Source organism: Streptopelia decaocto (assembly GCF_964273445.1).
Source record: "Streptopelia decaocto genome assembly, chromosome: 3".
Taxonomy (NCBI): Eukaryota; Metazoa; Chordata; class Aves; order Columbiformes; family Columbidae; genus Streptopelia; species Streptopelia decaocto.
Window position 1 is genome coordinate 51,725,132 of NC_138656.1, and position 18,547 is coordinate 51,743,678.

The window sequence follows — 18,547 nt, forward strand, 5'->3', positions numbered from 1 at the left end:
AATGTTGTTATGTAGTTAAATCTTTAACTGTGGATGGAAATCTATGCAGCATAATTGACCAAAGCAATAGAAATGGGTGTATAGTCTAAAAAGGAATGACCTATCTTCATGCTGAAGTGAGTGTGAATACATATTAATCACTTTCAAATTATGCAATGTTTAAATGTTTGTAAATAGATTCCTTTATGTAATTTGATTTTTTGAGTACTTACTGGAATCCTATAGGCAGACATTGAGCACCATGTTTGAACACCAGAAGGCTAGTGATAAGCTTCTAAAAAAAGTACAATCATACAAAGAGAAACTCCAAGATTTTATTAGGATTTCAACAGACATTGCAAAAAAAAAATATTGCATAACGATTGAAAACATAATATTTTAAACAAAGTAGCACTGTGGTATCAAGTAAAAGAAAGACTGCAACAGCTGTCTATATATGCTGTAAGGAAGATGTACCAGGAACAGTATACAATATTTTTAAAATTCAAGGGCAAATGTGAACAAGCCACATTTTGATAGACTGACTATACACCATAGATGTTTTACAAACTGCATAGCAGTGTAAAAAAAGTTTTCATCCTAACTATTTGTATTCCTGCATTTGGAGCAGTTTACAAGGCAGAGATTTTGTTTACAACATCAATATTTTAATAGCTCTGGATTCTCATAAAAAATAAACTAATTTAACAAAAAAGCCTGTATCTACATTTGAAAACAAAAGTGCATGTATTGAGAAAGTGTTATTTCTTAAGAAGAACACAGAGTACTTAAAAAGTTCATTTTAATAAATCAACAACTGATGATACTTTAGATGTAGATCTGCACTGTGCTACAAGCGAGATTCTACCAACACCAGCTCCTCTAACTGAGCACCCACCCTCTTTTCTGAAGAGACCAAGACACGTGCCTGCTTTCTGTACTTCTCAGGGTTCTGGGTAGTTACAAAGAATGCCCCAGTACCAAAACCACCACATCACTGACTAAAAAAAAAAATACTAGGAACCCAAGACAGATGTTTTAAAATAGACTTAACCATAAATGCAAGCATAAACTCCTCAACATTCAGAATCCTTTCAGTCACACAACTAGTTTTAAACACTGGAGAGCAGCAGCAAGCAGCCATTAGAGCTAAAAGACAAGAACTGATAAAAGTCTGTCTCCTGCCTTGTACTGAAGAATTTGTGGGTAATGAGCATTTCAATGCACTCGGAGAACATGTGTGTGCGCGTATTAAAATCCTTACCTAAAACGCAGTTGGTATAGTCAGATTTGTACATGAATCTAGATTATCCTTTCCACATAACTGTGGTAACAGCTAAGAATTACTCCAAATATTGCTAACTTCTGTAGACAGTTTACTCCTTTCCTTTCTCCAAACAAAAAATGAAAAAGTGTGCAAAGAGAATATGTCCTTTGAAGATCCAGGCAGAACTGCTGTTTGAGCTCTTGTAATTTCAACTCATGGCACTGAAGAACTAGACTTAATTATTTTTCTGGGCACCTGTAGCACTCAAGATAGAAAAAGGCAGTGAATGTTTACCTGGACTGGATCCAGAATGGGAAATGCACAGATACCAAACTTGTGAACTGCAGCCAGACTAGCCATAAACAAGTGTCCAGTACAGAAATTACGAGTAATAAATTTAGCCATTTTTGTAAACATCTCCTCCTTACTAATCTCTTATTTTTTCCTATAATGGAAACACATACTGTATTTCTTTGTTCCAAGCTCTGGTATGTTTCTGTTTTAGCTTTGTGGCACAGTTGCTACGTGCAACAGGCTAGAGACACCAACATTAATACAAACAAGTTGGAAAGTCAGTTCAAGTTATTACAGTTTTGCTATACTAGGCCATTTTTCATAGCATGTATTCTCTGTTCACAAATGCTTTGTAACATCTTTTATTATGGAAGACTGGAAGCAAACTGGAGTTGTTCATTTAACAGATGCAGTTGAACATACATTTCTGATATTCCTTATGCAATTAACAAATCATGTCTCATCTTATGAAGATGATACATATGCTATACATATCAGTGATTTAAAATGCTCCTCAAAAGAGCAGCATTTTTATAGACAAATTAACAGAAAAGGAGACAATACATCTCACAATCCCATAAAACAAGTAAAGCCCTTTCATTAGCTGCATTAGAAATTCATAACTGTTCATCACATACTTTGAATTTCTGACTGCTCAAGCCATTTAACCCTCAGCCCACTGCAGGACAAGGGAAAACATTTTAAACATTTCATATTGATGTCATTATAGGTGCGAGAATAAAAACCAGTATTCCATGTTTTTAGCTCTAAAAGTTTTGCTCCCAAAAGTGATGTAACTGTTAATAGTCCAGAAGAAAAATAATCATTGTTGACATGTCAAAAGAAAGTTGTAGTAAAAATCAAGCTGCAGTAAACCTGAGTTCACTTAGATAATTGCTAAAAAAAAATTTTAAAAAGCTGATCCTAGATCACCTGTTAACTAGGAAGAGCACTAGAACACTGACTTCATGAGAAAAGATGAGCTTAAAAGCTGTGTTTGAGACATCTTCTATAAAGTTTTGAATTCTTCCTTATCTTTCAAATATCTGGAGTATAATTTGTTAAAAAAATAGACCAAACACAGAAAGTACATTTGGTCAGGATTTTGTCTCACTACAATTCAGTGTTTCCTATCTAAATGTGCATACCACTTAGAGGCCATTTTTGAAATGTTATCAGTCAACAGCAACATGGGCACCAGTAAATCAAAAAAAACACACCTTAGGATTTCGTTCTTAAATTATATAAGTTAGATAAAACTACCCTGTCCAGCAAGTTCCGAATTTTTCAAACATTAAGGCAACTTTCATTACTTTCCAGCTAAACAATATTATAAAAAATAAATGTCACTTCAAACCCTATATACACAGTGACAGAGTAGATTTAGCTAGAAAGTATCTTTAGTACATTAATAAAGTGTCACGTAATATTACCGAGGTTATATCAGGTGCTTGAGTGTATGTGCAATTGGAGTGGCTGCAATATTTAAAGTACTGGTTTCAAAACGGAGCGCAGTGAACGTCCTTCTTTAGTGAGTTCTCGTGTTACACACATACATGGCAGCGGAACAGCCTCCTCTCTTCTCTCTACAGCATTATAGCTACATTTCTTCAAGTGGTCAGCCATGCTTACGATGTCAGCAAACTTCCACTCATTCACAGTACAGAAGGCTGTACTGAAGCGCCAAACCTAGAAAATAAGTTGCACTTAGGCTCAAAATGTTTTAAGATACCGAAACTCAGAGCAGGAAATGAAATGTTTGTGCTATAATACTTTCAGGCAATGTTTTGTGTCTACTATAAATCATGCTAAAAATCATACAATGTCAAATTTTGTACAGTCAGTCCCAGGTTAATTCAGATTACAAGTCAACTCTGAACACAGGGAAGAAAGATATGCAATATTTTTTTGCATCCACAAAGCAGACACAATCAGAAATTAAATGATGAGGTATTGCATGACCCATCACAATGGTCCGTTTCTGAAATGTTTGACTTCTGCAATTTCAAATGATTGCTACAGATATTCTGCAGTTCTAGGTAGAGGGTTGGGAAATGGTGAAAACTGTACTACACAAAGATCACCCGTGTATTTTAAGAATTATTTACATACTTAAGGCACTCAATATCATGACAATGGATAGGATCTCAACAGATTAGCCAAAATTAAAATAGCTGTAAACCATATAAAAGCAAGAAAAGCAAGCTTTGTAGGCAATTTTCCCACTTTCATGGAATATCAATATTAATGCAAATAGTGAAGTAATCATTTTAATATTTTTAAATCTTGCAGAAAACAGAGGTTAATAAATTTACATCAAGTACAAACTACACAGACACTACTTCAACTTCTGCTTCAAGTGTGGAGAAGTCTGAACCAAGCTGCTAGCAATTTTCACCAATTATTGTTCTGTACAACAATCTGTTTCTTAAAGGGATATTGTATAAAAAAAATAGTAACAACAATAGTGATCAGGGAAAATATTAAGGTAAAAAGGAGACACATGACCAAATTAATACTCTCCCTTTCACCTTCAAAATAAAAAAATAACTTACCTTTTCTTTTATCTGCCAAGAACTTCTTCCATCTGGGTACTTTCTCTTCTCCCAAAGCAGTATCACCATTCCACGTGCTTGCAGCAAGCTTCCACACACATCTCTCATTAAACGTGACACTCTTGAAAGCTGACATAAACTAAAACCATCTAGAAAACTAGCAATGTGCTGCAGAACCTCAAAAGGTAGACTACTCAGATGGTCATTGTGTAGTCCGATTATGCAGCTTTTTGCTGGTTCTACTAATGCTGTGGATATACAAGGCTGAACTCCAAAAGACCGCAAGTGGCGGTCATGAATAATTTTTGCGCCTTGTGTTGAAGGACAAAACCTTCGTTGAGAATATGTGCAGCCATAATATGCCAAAGGACACCTCTGCTCCATCCAGCCATTAAGGCCAGCATGAATGTCACCATGCACATTCTTAAAATGCGATGAAAATTCATTCCTCCTAAACAACTGTCCACAAACAAATGTAAACATTGAACGCTGTTTTGTTTGGTATCTAGCCACATATTCCAATACCAAATCCAATCCAAGGGTCTGGAATGGACTTGGATTTGAGAGCTGTGGGTTGGCATGATCACATGCAGAAGCTGAAGCTATTTCCCCCACCATTGTATTTGTGGCCAGTATAGCAGATGGGAGAGAAAAGGTCTGGGTCCCAAAGTCAACATGATACACATCGACAGTGCGACTTTCTGATATCCCCCTACCTCCAGGAGAGTCTCCTAGGCAAAACAACAGAGCTGCAGTGATTAGATCGATCCCCTGAAGACCCATAGGATCTTCTGTTATCTCCAAATCTGATGTATCAACAGCTTTATCTTCTTTTGGTGTTGACCAAAAGTGGCCAACAAGAAATTTGGATGAGCGATGCCGTAAAAGTGAAAATGCATTTATGTTTCTCAATCTTTCTTGCTCCACTTGTCTCTCTAACACTTCTTCTTCGTTGGCATTATGGGGAAGTAGTACATGATTAACATTGCCATTAACTAAGTGATTAGCTGATATTACTTCTTTAAGTTGTGCTGTTACAGGGTAGGAGCTGCAAGACTGTAATGCTTCATCATCATGTGATGCAGTACATTCGCCATTTGCTACACCGTCTTGTTTTGAATTAGATACACCAAGATCTTCATTCTGGTCCAACACCTTTGAACATTCATTTTCTACATGAAAGCCATTACACAAAAGTGAGGAGTTACTGAGGTTTAGATTTAAGTCATGTTTTTGCACTACATCATAACAAATATCACTAGAACCATTTTGCTCCATTTGTGAATTTTGACTCAGGCTGTCAAAGTTAATTCCCCCAACTGCTCCTACATTATCTTCATCTGGATACTCATGGTCAGACTTTTTATCCTGAATAATGCCATTAGAAGCTTGTTCTTTAATCTCAGGATCTTCTTTCATTTCATGTGGTGAAATGCAGAGCCTTGAACTTAACATATTTATGTCCCTTGTAGCAGTGTTCAGGATATCCAGAGCAGCAGCTAAACTTCTCGTCGTTTCTACAGTAGCTTGATAAAGTGCACCATAGGACTCTTCATCTACAGGCATCAGACCATTTGAATGCACTGTATCAGGGGCACTTGATTTGACAGAGGTTTGCTCTCTGGAATCTGGTATCTGATCACCTGCTTTTGACATCATAGTTGCTACTTTAAGTGACTCTAATAACATGCGCTGGTCTTGAAGGGCTAAAGCCATATCTAGCTGCTCCACTTCATCAACATCTTTACTTAGATTTTCATAAGATTTTCGGTCTGCATAACTGACTGGCCATCTATTCCACTCCATGGTACAACATACCACACTTGCAGGACAAACTTCTAGATGATCAGCAATTTTATTTCGGGCTACTATGAAGGGGCATCCAAAGCCACTATTCAAACAAGGCACTCTTTCAAGTGGACATAACATGCGATGTTCTTCAGCTTTACATGAGTGAAAAACTGCTCCACAAACCAATGGGCAGCCAATCAAATCACAGGAAATGCCAGGCTCTGGTCTGGTCATACAACGACGGCTGACACAGTTCACACAGTGTAAATGTTGTTGAAGTTCCTCCATGACTGCAAATCCAATTCTGAGTGAAGAGAAAGGAGACAAAAGCATAGTATATTAACTCAATATTGTTAATATTTACTAACTATTATTTGCAGTTTTGCATCCTCTATGTCTACAGCTAAATAAATGTTAACACAATGTGAACTGATCAGCAGCCATTTTAAGAGAACAAGTATGTGACATTTTATCTCAACGAAATGGTATTTAAAAGTTCATCTGAAAATTAAAGCTACACATTTGTATGAGATTTCAAAACAGCCTATGCATTTATTCTCCAGGTCCAACATATGCAACTTAGGTAAATGTGTTGTATAAACGTTCCCTCTGGAATAGCTCTTTTCCCCCTGCCCTTTGCAAATAGGTGATTCAATGAGAAGATTAAAAAAAAAGGAAAAAATATTACTGTTGACCATGACCTACTACCTAAAATCACAAACCATACAACTCTACAGAGTGGGGAGATGAAATAAAAGAAAGCAGATGCATCCTCATATCCAGTTCTCCAAATTAAAGAGAGGCATCCTATTCCCTGAGCTTGCTTGCTAAAACCTAAGCTTCTAATATCCTCTTTGTGCAGTTCTGTTTAAGGCAATCTACAGCCCTCAACATGTATCTCAATCCCCTGTCCCATCCATTCTGACCCCCTCAATGCTTCTGACAGAGAACAGTCCTTTACAAGAGCTCTTAACTCTTTTTCTTCATCTACAGCCTATAGCTCCTCCCTTATTTTTTATAGCTGCTGTTGCATAAGGGTAGCAATTAAACTACACATTAATTAAGTGCCTTTACTTCTTTGAAAACTTTTACATAAATTTTACTACCCAACATGTTCCTATCTATACCTCCAGTTCAACCCACAAACAGTATTTTTTTTTAATGCATGCTGTCCTGATTACAACACCAGCAGTTCAAAGTGGAAGGGCAATGCAACAAGGCCAAACAGCAATAAAAATGCAAATAAAATTAATTGTATACTCTACTGTAAGACATTGACACAAACAAAAAACTCAATTCTTTGTTGTGGTATCGAGAAGAAAAAAAGGAAATTTTGCATCTTTGTACCATACTTCAAGAAGCTCTGGAACTGCTCGCTAGTAGCAGTGCAGGCCCATGCAAGTGACCAAGCTCCTCCCATTCTCTGATAAACTCCCTCCAGTTCAGACTTACACAGAGCCAAATCTCAAAATACTGTGTCAAAAATACATCAGTCAGCTCCATCTTTTCCTCACTTCTCATCCTCCATCAATTTTCTTGAAAAAAAAAAAAAAGCTTACAGAATTTAATATCCACAGAAATGGTTCCTTATCTTATTCTACTAGCTAACAAGTGCTCTCACACACTGCCTTCAGACTAAACACTTCTGTTTTAATGCACTGAACTTCTTAAATTAAAAATACTCCAAATTGTAAAAATAAAATTAGTATTATTCCCTTTTGTTCAAACTGAAGAGGAAACAAAACTGCCTTTTACACATTCCACTTTAAATAATTAAAAGCATTTAAACAGAAATCTGTGTGACATTTCACTCGTATTCTTTTAATGCTTTGAAATTCACGCCAACTTTAAGTAGCAATCAGTCCTCATCCCCCCATCCATCGTAATTTGGATAATTCAAATATTTTAGCCACCCACTCTCCTGAACACTTCTAACAAAGCAGCATATGTGCTACACTTAGCAGGCAAAACACAGCTGAATTTTTCCCACCATACCTTAGTATTTATATACTGAGTAACAAGAAAGTTTTGAATAAATTGTCAAGCGCATCAGTTGCTGAACTCAATGACTGACTTGCTAAACATTTTAGCAAACCTTTCTGGCACACAACCTGCTTTCAACTTGCATATTAAGTCAGATAGCATCTACTGTAAAGAGCTGAAACACATTTAATAAAGAATGAAAAAGAGAAAATTTGACCTCTCTGAGACATTTTTAGTTCTTCCAGCAAAGCCCACTCTAAGTAATTCCTGCCAAATATAGCAGACTACCTGTTGCTAGACAAAAGAAAATTTCAGAGTTTTGCATTAATACTGGAACCAAACGCTAGTTCTCCTCAAGTCAACCGGTGAGCAGAGAGCAAAAGAAAGCTCTCAGGTTATGCATGTATTTTGAAGCGTTTAAGACAAAATGGAAACAGCCCTAGAAAAGACAATTGCTAGTTTATAATGCAAGAGCCCTCAGAGCCCAGCACTTGCTGCATTTATCTAAATACAGTCCTGCTCCCAATAAAACAAGCAGTCTAGTAGCAGTAAGGCTTAATTTAATCAGTTACCCACAATTATGTTTAAAAAACAATTTTAAAAAAATAGTTTACCTACTTTGCAAAAAGCTATGCACTGTGCTGGCTTTAAGATGGCCTGAAGTGAGCCACATCTAGAGTGGAGGGCAGGTGCACCAAGCAGCACACACTGCTGTTCTAGCACAAGCCGCAGCTGGCCCACAGGCACACAGCTCAAAACGCAGCCAAACTGAGCTCGGGTTTGCCTGCACCATATCCTAAATTAGTCCACCATCATTAAATACTGTCTTTAAATAGACAAAGTGAGCTTACACAGAAGAATACTCTATTAAGACACTAAAACCTTCTCCTCCCTAGCACACTATCTTGGTCTTTACAAGTCAGATTGTGAAACTTGAGTTGCATTATGAGACTGGCCTTTCTCAGGCTCCTGTACTCCTTTCACACATAAGCTAATATTAATTGAAACTTAATGATTTCATACAAGCAAATGAAATTTTGAAGTAAGGAAGAGACAAAACCTGGTGAAAACAAGAATCACTAACAGACAGTATATGAAAGCCCGACACCATGATTTACCAATAGGTAGATGCTAATTTAGTTCTGTAAGAGACGTTCGCAATCGTTTTTATAAATAAAGTTATGCCTGTGAACAACTAAATAGCTGAAGTAACCTGTGCTTTCAGTTTCCATAAATAAGAATTTTATTGGTGATTAAGTTTGGTATTAGTTGCCATTTCTTTTAAATTGAAATCCTTCGGCTCCTTAACTACACATATAGTTCAGCATCTCTTTGGATGTCAGACGACCATCAGCAGAACATTCACTAAAATTCTGTGTCCTGTTTATAAGCCTTAACTTCACAGCACCCGCTGCAGAACTTCAATTTAGTCAGAATGTAACATTTTATTTATAGCTTACTACAAAGTCCTTTTATATACATGTAAAGTAATTTTTCTGCATTTTTGATTTTAATACCTGGGCTTCAAACTCAACAGCTGTTTTGGGGACTCATCAGTTCCTGGACCGCTAAAACTAGTGAAGGCTTTTGATATAATTCAATTATCAAATTGCAAATTAAGTGCAAAGGAAAAAAAAAAAAAAAAGAAAAAAGACCCTATTGAACTGCTGAAAATAAATGGATAAGAATGGATAAGTCCTCAAGAATTAGCACATGCATTAATCAACAAATGGTCACAACTCACTCCATTCTGTAAGCTAACCATAGAACTTAGCACCTCTTTGATTCATTGATTAAAAGCATCCACATATGAATCATTTTCTTTTGAGGAAGCATAACAAACATACCACTAGTACTACACTGAGAACAAGAACCACCCTCTTCCCAGACAATGCCTCTTGAAGGAAAAAACTGCTGGGTTAAGGGGAGATAAAGAAAATTCACACTGCAGATAACAAAGCACTTTCAGTTATTCTGATACAGAAAACTGAAAGGGCTAGCAAAGAGTGCCATTGCTGACCTGAAAAAAAAAAAAAAAAAACAACAAAAAACAAAAAACAAAACAAAACAAACAAACAAAAAAAAACCAAACCCCAAACACCTGTCATTGAAACATGTACCAATAATATTTACAGTGTTTATACCCCACTGTGTTCCTTGCCATGACTGGGTGAGACTATAGAGTGTCAGATCAATGACTGTAGCGAGAACAAACAGCTGTCCTTTCCTGATAGTGTAGTGTCAACCAGCTTCAGTTCATGTGAGATGCTTAAGTACACACACTTGACTGGTACTAGCAGAGAAACCTAAAAATACATCCTGTTCCAGTGAGGTGACCACGGCTTTCAGAATTTGTGCAACGACTTGATGTTATTGTACATACTATACAGTCAGCTGACCAAATCAGCCAGAACATGCTTTGAAAATCTGCCATAATTAAAAGGATTAAAATTCCAGCTGCTACAGCCACATGATTTTCAGTTGCTGTTGTAACACAAACGTTAAAATAGCATAATAAGGGTTTCAGTCACCACACAGTACTCCAGTTGCAAGTGAGAGCTCCCACTTTCTTCTACACACAGAGTATAAGGAGCTGTACTTAGTATTATGAAAACCTAAGTCTGCTTCCTTCTTCTCCCATACATGAATTCTTTGGTGCCAATAAGATTGGAAATCACAGCAACTATTACTACTGTTGGAACCTTCCATTACTCAGCCACCTTTTATTCACCAAACCTATAAAACTCAAGAGGGAAGAGTCTCAAATATAACTATCAAATTTGACTAAATAGGCCAATAGGTTCTTAAATTGCTGGTTCAAGGAAGTAGAAGAATAGAGACACAAGCAGTACTACAGGTTTAAACTCTCAGCATCATCTAAATCCACCCACAAGCAACCAAATATATGCAAATCATTCTAAAAAAATTCCCTTTTGTTTTGGAGATTGTAGAAGAGACTGACATATTTCTGGATCTTCCATCTTTTACCCAGGTCTCTGGCTAGAAAAAGTGGCTAACAAGTTTGGTACGAAGCAAAAACTTTGAGAAAAAACAGCCAAGCGAGAGATTTAAGTGACAGGTGGTTAAAAGAAGGGGTAAGGAAAAACAGGGCAAGAGGTAAAAAGCAACACAGACATTTAAAAAAAATAATTAAAAAAAAGCTTCAGAAAATTCTACCAAAATAGAATTGGCAGTACTACAGGTAATTATTGAACAAGCTATTTTATTTTTCTATGTCCTACCACGCATGCGAGAACAACTATCAGTCACCTTGGCTAACGGGTCTAACTATCAAATGCTTTAAATAAGCTTTGCAGCCTCCCAGAAGGTAAGCTTTCTTCTCTTGTCATCCCTATTCTACACAAAAACTGTAAAAACTTTTGTGTCTAAAAAACATCACCTCAGTCTGTTACTACAATAGCATGCCTGCATTAACTTTCTATGTTAGGCATATTATGCTCTCCTTTTGGGTTTGGGGGTGGTGGTGTTTGGGTTGCTTTGAGGTCTTTCTTTATCGGGTTTCAAATAACCAATGAAAGACATGAACAGGAGGTTCAGCAAATGTATTCAACACCAGTTCAACTGGAAAATGGCAAGTACCAAAACTAGTTGCCATCCCTGCTTGAGGATACTCTAATTCTACTCTTCAAGACTCCACCAAGCCTAAGGTTAAATATCCCCATCCTGAGGCTTCTCCAAAGCCAGTGCAGCCACTGTCCTCATATTAAGGGATCTGGGTATCTCAAATCCTGCTTAAATGTCTCTCCATAGCATTGGAAATGCAGGAAACAGGGACACAGTACAAAGTTAATCTCATGCTACACTGATTTCCCACTACTCTTTAAAAGGTAAATTCAAAAGAACAAACAACATTACAAACTGCTAGTTAAACTGCTAGTGAAATAACATGACTAAAAGGTGACAAATTTAAATGTATGTGGTTCAGTTGCACAAGTAATAGAGTAGTGTATGTGGCCATATTTTAATCTTATATACTAGGCAATTGTTCCTTCGTATACAATTTTTCCGATTTGAAAGAGAAGTTCCTGACAGGAACTTTGTGAAGCCTTATATTTCTTGAAACTAGTTTACATCAGACATACTTTCAGGAAGCAGAATCCTTTCAGATGCCACACTTAAAATTTCAACCTTATCGGATACAAATTACCACCCCCACCCCCTGAATTCATCAGGACAACAGTGGATTCTGTTACAACTAGGCAGATCAGAGAAGGCAAAACCATATTCAAAACATTTGGCCAGACAAGTTTTCACTGCATTCTCAAACAGAAATTCAGCCACAACAAAGAAGAGAGCTTCTTCCCTGCCTGGTAGGGACTGCACATATTGGACATATTGGAATGAGTCTACATTACTTTTTTATTAATCACTGAACACATGAGAAGGAGCTTCAATTACTAAAGACCGAACTACTGTACAAAGAGTATGCAACTTCTACCATTAAAATCACTGTCTATAGCAATTTATGCTATACACAAAAGAGGCAGCAAAAGGTCAGGCTCAAAGCATGGCTTCTTAATGCAAGAAAAAAAAAAAAAACTCAGGGGGATACATACCTCTGGAAAGATTCTAGTTTTGTCAGTGATCTAGCATCAAACAAGTATGTACTAACTGATCTTAGAGGCATAAAGTTACTATCTACCTCAAAAACAAACCAGACAAAAACAAGAAGTTTATAACTACAGCAAAAACAGTGAGCATTAGAATAATGAGGAAATGCAACTTTTTTGTGGCTGCCTCAAAGAAAAGCTTTTCCACATCTATTCCAGCCCCAAACACCCAATTACAAGAGCTGACCTGTATTTTGCATTCTTTTGAGTAACACTTTAGGAGTTCCTTTCTCCCTAGTGGCAAACCATCTTCCTCCCATTCAGAGAACTGAGTGAGATATTTGCTCTCAAATCATTGCAACCACAGGAAAAAAAAAAAAAAAAAAAAAAAAAAGAAAAAAGAAAAAGTCATGGGGAAAATGACCCAAAGCAAAACACTGCTTTGACTGAAGTAGACTCTCCAATGATGCCCCATGCATCTGGCTTCGTCCATTTTAGAATAGAAGCTCTGGTGGCACAATACAACACTTTCTTATATCACTATTAAACTCTATGAGTGTTAAAAATCAAAACCAAAACTACTAGGCTTTTCCTTAGAGTACTTTTGTGACAGATCTGCCATGCATTCTTGTCTCCTTAACACATTCCCTAAAGAAGAATCCTAAAGGCTTCAATGCGCCTTTGGCCACACACTGACACAAGACAACCACACCAGGAACAGCGATGCTTGCTGCATGGCTCAGGCACAAAAGCACTCTACCTGTTGAGAAGGTGACAGGGCAGAATCAGCTAGAGAGCCAGTAGATTTCATGTGTAAAGCACTTCTGAACTTGAACTCAGTGCGACTTCTTAATTGCTGCAGAATCTGCAAGAAATGAGATCAGAAGTAAGGTTTCATTTCAGGTGTACAGACTGCTTTCCATATGTACAATCCTCTGAAAAGGTCACGTGCATATACTTCCTGGAGCTACAAATGTTTAAATATTTTGCAGGTTTTATGGAAAAATAAAAATTTAACAGACTTAACAAGCACAATCTAAGTTCTGTCATTTTAGCTTATTGCTACCCGTTAGTCACACTAGATGGTTACCTATTTAGATTTAAATCTAGAAGAGATTACTTAGTTATTATTCTGACCCACTTCATTTAATTCTTTGGTTTGGCCCACCAGGAACCACTTAAGGAGAAAATTCAAACTTGAAGATTGCAATAGCTGGAAAACTGTGGAAAAAAAAAAAGTTTGGTTTTTTTTTTTTTTACAAAGCATTTTAGTCTAGTTAAAATTTGTCCAGGTTCAGTCTTCAGACATGAGAACTTATTAAGCAGTTGCTTAATACTAAAAAGCTCTTTAGTGTAACAAGCTGCTTCTTCCATGTATACATACACATAGATTATCACTAATAAGAGAGGGGGAACCAAGGTGATACACTCAGAGGAACAATGATATCCTCCCTCCTCAGATATTGTCTCACAAACCCTTCAGAAAAACAGAAAATCAACCATTTCTCAGAAATCAGACAAAAAGGACTACAAGAAAAAATAACGCACTATTACAGTAGGTAGTTTTAGCCCCCCAAGAGAAGCCAGAAATTAATCCTCCTTCTTAAATAATATTTTAATTCATACATTATGTTGCAGAATTCTTGACCTCTGTATATTTACAGAGATCAGGTCAAAAATATGGTTAATATACTGTTTTAGGTCTTAGTACACAAGTTTAACCAGTTCCCATAGCAAAATAACAAAACAACTTTAAAGTAAATGGAAAGTGAACATAACTGCTCTCCCAAGATTTCAGACTGAAATGCAGATACTATGGACTCTGTACATATAAGGTTATTTTTTCTATTAAAAAATACACCCCTGCTAGTAGAAGATGTACAGCAAAAGTAGATAGTACACAAAAAAAATTTAACAGACCCTCCACTGCACCAAAAAATACCAAAGTAGAAAAGACAGAGTTTGTCCTAAAATATTTTGAAAAATTAGAAGTAGAACAAAAACAATAGGAGAACAAGAACAGAAGCAGTATTAACAATTTGAACCTATTCTATTTTCAGGCATTGCACTTTCTTACCAAATTAAAGACATTTTTTGCAGCACTTGTCACCCTTTTTCCCTTTCCAAGCTGTTTGGTTTAAAAACAAATGAAAACAGAAAAAAATATCCAGTTTAAAAAAAAAAACAAAAAAACACCAAAACAAAACAATAAACCCAAACAAAACAAACAAACACCACACTATTTTTTAAACAAAAGCTCACTTATCTTAAATAGTCAATGTCAGGAAGCTGGAAAGGTATCTCCTAACAAGCATGTTATACCAGCTCTTTCAATATGTTTTTAACTTGAATTAAGAACTGGAAAACACAAAGATCTGCACTACTCTTCTGTGCAGGGTTTTAGGACGTACAATGAGTCATCGGTTTCTGATCTCTAATATCCTTTAGACTGCTTTTTGCAAATGTCAACAGGCTTGATGCTATTACTTTTTCCCCAAAGACTCCAGCTGAACATTCCCATCCAAGCACATTCCATAGCTGATGACAATAGTGATTCAGCTAAAACAAGGTTTTGTAAGAGTATTACAGCTATGTCAATAAAGCACACCTCTAAAAAGGTCCTATTTGCAATAAATCTGTCACTCCAACAAATTACTATGTCCTGCAGGACTTTAGGAAAACTACAGTTTCTATTAGAGATGCTTCTGAATAGGCAAATAAATACAAAGCTTAAACTTCAACAAACACCACCCACCTTGTGGCACCTATGTAACCAAGTCTGAGGCAATTATCACTATTCAACCATCAACCTGAACCACCATCTTAAGTTTTATATGAAAAGCTGCAACTATGTCAGTTCGAATTTTACCCCACTGTGCCTCTCATTCTCATGCCTTAAGTTTAAACCTATCAGGTTTTCACCACGATTTCACATTAAGAGCTTAGATCAATGTTTGGCATTTGGTAAACAACAGCATAGTCTACTCAATTAGATGTTCTAGACTGTAAGGGTCTGCAGGGTATTTTAGATTCAAGTAGCATTAACAGATGATAATCAAATTAAAACAAGACATTAAGTGTCACCTCAAAAATTATTAAAAACAGTAGCTCACAAAGTAAGTCAGAATCTAGAGCTCGTCTGTGACTTTAACTCTTTTGGCCTGTTTTAGACCAATTTACATTACAAGATTTTTTCAGTCTTTTTCCTTCATTCAATGTTGAGACTAGATAGTGGCCAGACACTTAGGACAGTTTACACATGGCTTCTCTGTAACCCTCACTTAATAATGTAAATACTTGTTTGTTTGTGGTCTATTCAGGAATACTTACTCCCTATACAATCTAACCATCTCACCAACAAATACTCAAGTTACCTTATTCTTATTGTGCACATAAGGAAACTGAAAGAGAATTGTCACCAGTAGAATGATCACTAGATAAATGATCCTCTGCTCCATCTCTATACCACTGGATCTCATCACCAGAGGCAAAGAGCATTTGCCTCACTTGAGACAGAGCTCACCAAAGAAATAGATCTGTCTATATGAAGGAAATTTATTTGTTATTTTTAGTTCATTTGGACTGAATAAAAAGCATAGGTTTGTTACAAAGCTGAAGCCACAGCAGCTACAAGAGCTTACTTGAAGACAAAGAGCCATATGCTTTCTTCTTTACAAAGGTACCACAAGACACTCTTTATGACCCAGGTCAAAAACTTAGTTGTCCAAAACTATGCAGAAATCTTGCCCAGAAAGTTTCCAACCAGATATTGCTAGTTAAATTCACCACTCAGCACTTTTTTTGCCCATGAGACCTCTAACATCAAAGTAGGAGGCAAAGTAAATATAATCCAAATGTAAGAAGTTAATTGAGTAAAAGAAGAATTTAGTGCAAAAGAAAGAACATTCAAGAAGCAAAGTAAAGACACTGTTTTTGCATAGCCTTTGCCCATTCTGCTGGGCTTCTCCTGTTCTCTACACCTTCTAACCTGGGAAAAGAATGAGGCAGAGACACCACAAAAAGTCTCAGCTTGCAGTACAACCCCATTCAACCTTTCAGTCTATTTCTTCTCTGGATGAAACTTTACCACTATGCAGAAATTAAACACAGATATTTACATGCATATAGCACAGAAGATGGATTAAAGTTGACAGTGTATTTTTTAGTCTTCCAGGTATTTAACTTGTTTACCAACCAAAGGTCTTTGTACTTTCGGGAGATGGGTGGAAAGAAGATTATAAATAAGCGTAACTAACACCCTCATCAGCAGGGATGCATGAACCTTTACTCTCCAGATAACAGCACAAGTTAAGGTATATGTTGTTAACATGCAGTAGAAGGCAATGGCTTAACCATCAAGCACTACACACCAGTTCTAAAAGAACAGAGGGAGATCTCTTGACTAAAGTGCCAACACAAGCAAGGTGATGCTGTTGCTAGAGCAGCACAGGCCCAGTTTTGGATCAGTATGCTAACACACACTTATTTTGGCATGTTGACAACATAATCAGCAAAAGGGAAAAAAGGATTATGAAAAGCTCTTCAGCCAAATCCAAGTAGAACTTCACAGAACAAAAGAAAGTCGTCTCTCCAGCCCACAGGTTCTCTCCCTGGAGAATTCAGAAGACCTGCTGCAAACAACAGCGGCGCTATAACTTTTGGAAGTGAGGCCACACAATTGTTTAAATGTGCGTGCCATTCAACAAGCTGCTGTCACCGCCCTATATGTTCTGGACAGCCAACCTGTGGGGTTACAGGAGTACAGCTGCACAACCTTCTTTAACCTTCCTTCATAGAGGAGGGAAAAAAGGTTCCAATGCACACCAATAATCGGCAACAAAAAAGGAAAACACCATCTTGCACGCTCTGAGCGCAGCTACTTGAAACACACAAACACGGAGGATTAGAGAAGGATTTCAGCAATACCTCTGGATTATTTGCTCTCTTTCCCTCTCCTTCCATGCAGAAAGGAGCTTCTCCGACTGCAGTCTGAACAACACCCAACAGACCCCGGCCCCAGCCCTTCCCACGTGCTATCGCGACACCTCGGATAGCGCTGGCAGCACCCTCGAGGAGAGGAAGCGGCAGAGCTCGCTCCGCCACAGCCACTCGCTCCCGGCGGCCGCCGGCCTGCAGAGAGGCCAGGGGCGGGGGCGGGGCGGCCGGCGGCGGCCCCAAATGGCACAGTACCACCGGCACACACTCAGCACTCGGGGCCGAGCGGGTAGGGAGGAGCAGACACCGAGGAGGCACGGACACCAAGCCCCCCGCGGCCTCCTCCGCCTCCCGGCCGGGACCTGTCAGAGTCGGGGGGGAGCCGCAACCGAGCCGGCGCTGGGCCTCGGACACCCCCGCCCCGCCGCGACCCCGGCCTCTCGTGCCCGCCGGGCCGCCATTTGTTTACTACCCGGCTGCCAGGCAGCCGCCGCCGGCCAGGAGTGGGACGCGCGAGACGCAGCCCCGCTGGGGGCGGAGGCCCCGGTTCGCCCCGCCGGTCACGGACAGCTGCTGCTCACCCGTCCCCGTCGCTCGGCAGGCAGAAGGGCGCGGAAGAGGAGCGGGAGACTGCGCTGCGCCTCACCCCTTCCACCGCCGGGCTCTCGCCGCCGCGGCGGTCGCTTCGCTTCGCCTCTCCTGGCCTGGCCCGGCCTCGCCTCACCACTCCCGCGCGACCCCGCTGCCGGCCACGCCCCCAGCGGCCGCGCGGACAGGCACGCGCGCCCGGACAAGCGAGCGCGCGGGTAGGGGCGGCGGGCGCGCTCTTCCCCAGCACTGCCGAAGGGGCGGGGCAACGGGCTGGGAGCACGCGCGGCGCCAGCACGGCTTTTCTGCCCTGGCGGCCGAGCGCCCGCCTCGGCGCGAGGGGCGGGGGCACGGAGCGGGGCCGGAATGCCCGGATGTGGGGTGCTTGCCTGTCCCACCGCCACTGCCCGCGCGCGTGCGCGGTGGGGCAGCGGAGGGGGGGAAGGTGCGTGCGCGCGCGCGCGCTCAGAGTCTGTTCGTAGAATGACAGCGGCTTAGCATAATTTTGGTTGGAAAAGGCCTTTAAGATAATCGAGTCCAACTGTTAACCGAATGCTGTCACAAAACTATGCCCCTAAGCACCA

At 39.1% G+C, this 18,547-nt stretch overlaps 1 protein-coding gene across 3 annotated transcripts; it reads right to left on the bottom strand.

Moving 5' to 3' along the window:
• Positions 1 to 294: 294 nt before the first annotated feature.
• FBXO30 (F-box protein 30) lies at positions 295 to 18,219 on the bottom strand. Of its 3 annotated transcripts, none has more exons than XM_082047447.1 (4): positions 18,022 to 18,219; positions 13,201 to 13,305; positions 4,096 to 6,190; positions 295 to 3,229 (listed from the first exon to the last, which is right to left on the bottom strand). In XM_082047447.1, the coding sequence occupies exons 3-4, from the start codon at positions 6,172 to 6,174 to the stop codon at positions 3,026 to 3,028; spliced, it is 2,283 nt and encodes a 760-aa protein (XP_081903573.1). In that variant the 5' UTR covers positions 6,175 to 6,190; positions 13,201 to 13,305; positions 18,022 to 18,219; the 3' UTR covers positions 295 to 3,025. The 3 variants fall into 3 exon arrangements, with proteins under 3 accessions (XP_081903573.1, XP_081903571.1, XP_081903572.1); XM_082047445.1 differs by having other exon boundaries at positions 17,957 to 18,219; XM_082047446.1 differs by lacking the exon at positions 18,022 to 18,219 and adding an exon at positions 17,367 to 17,485.
• Positions 18,220 to 18,547: the final 328 nt, after the last annotated feature.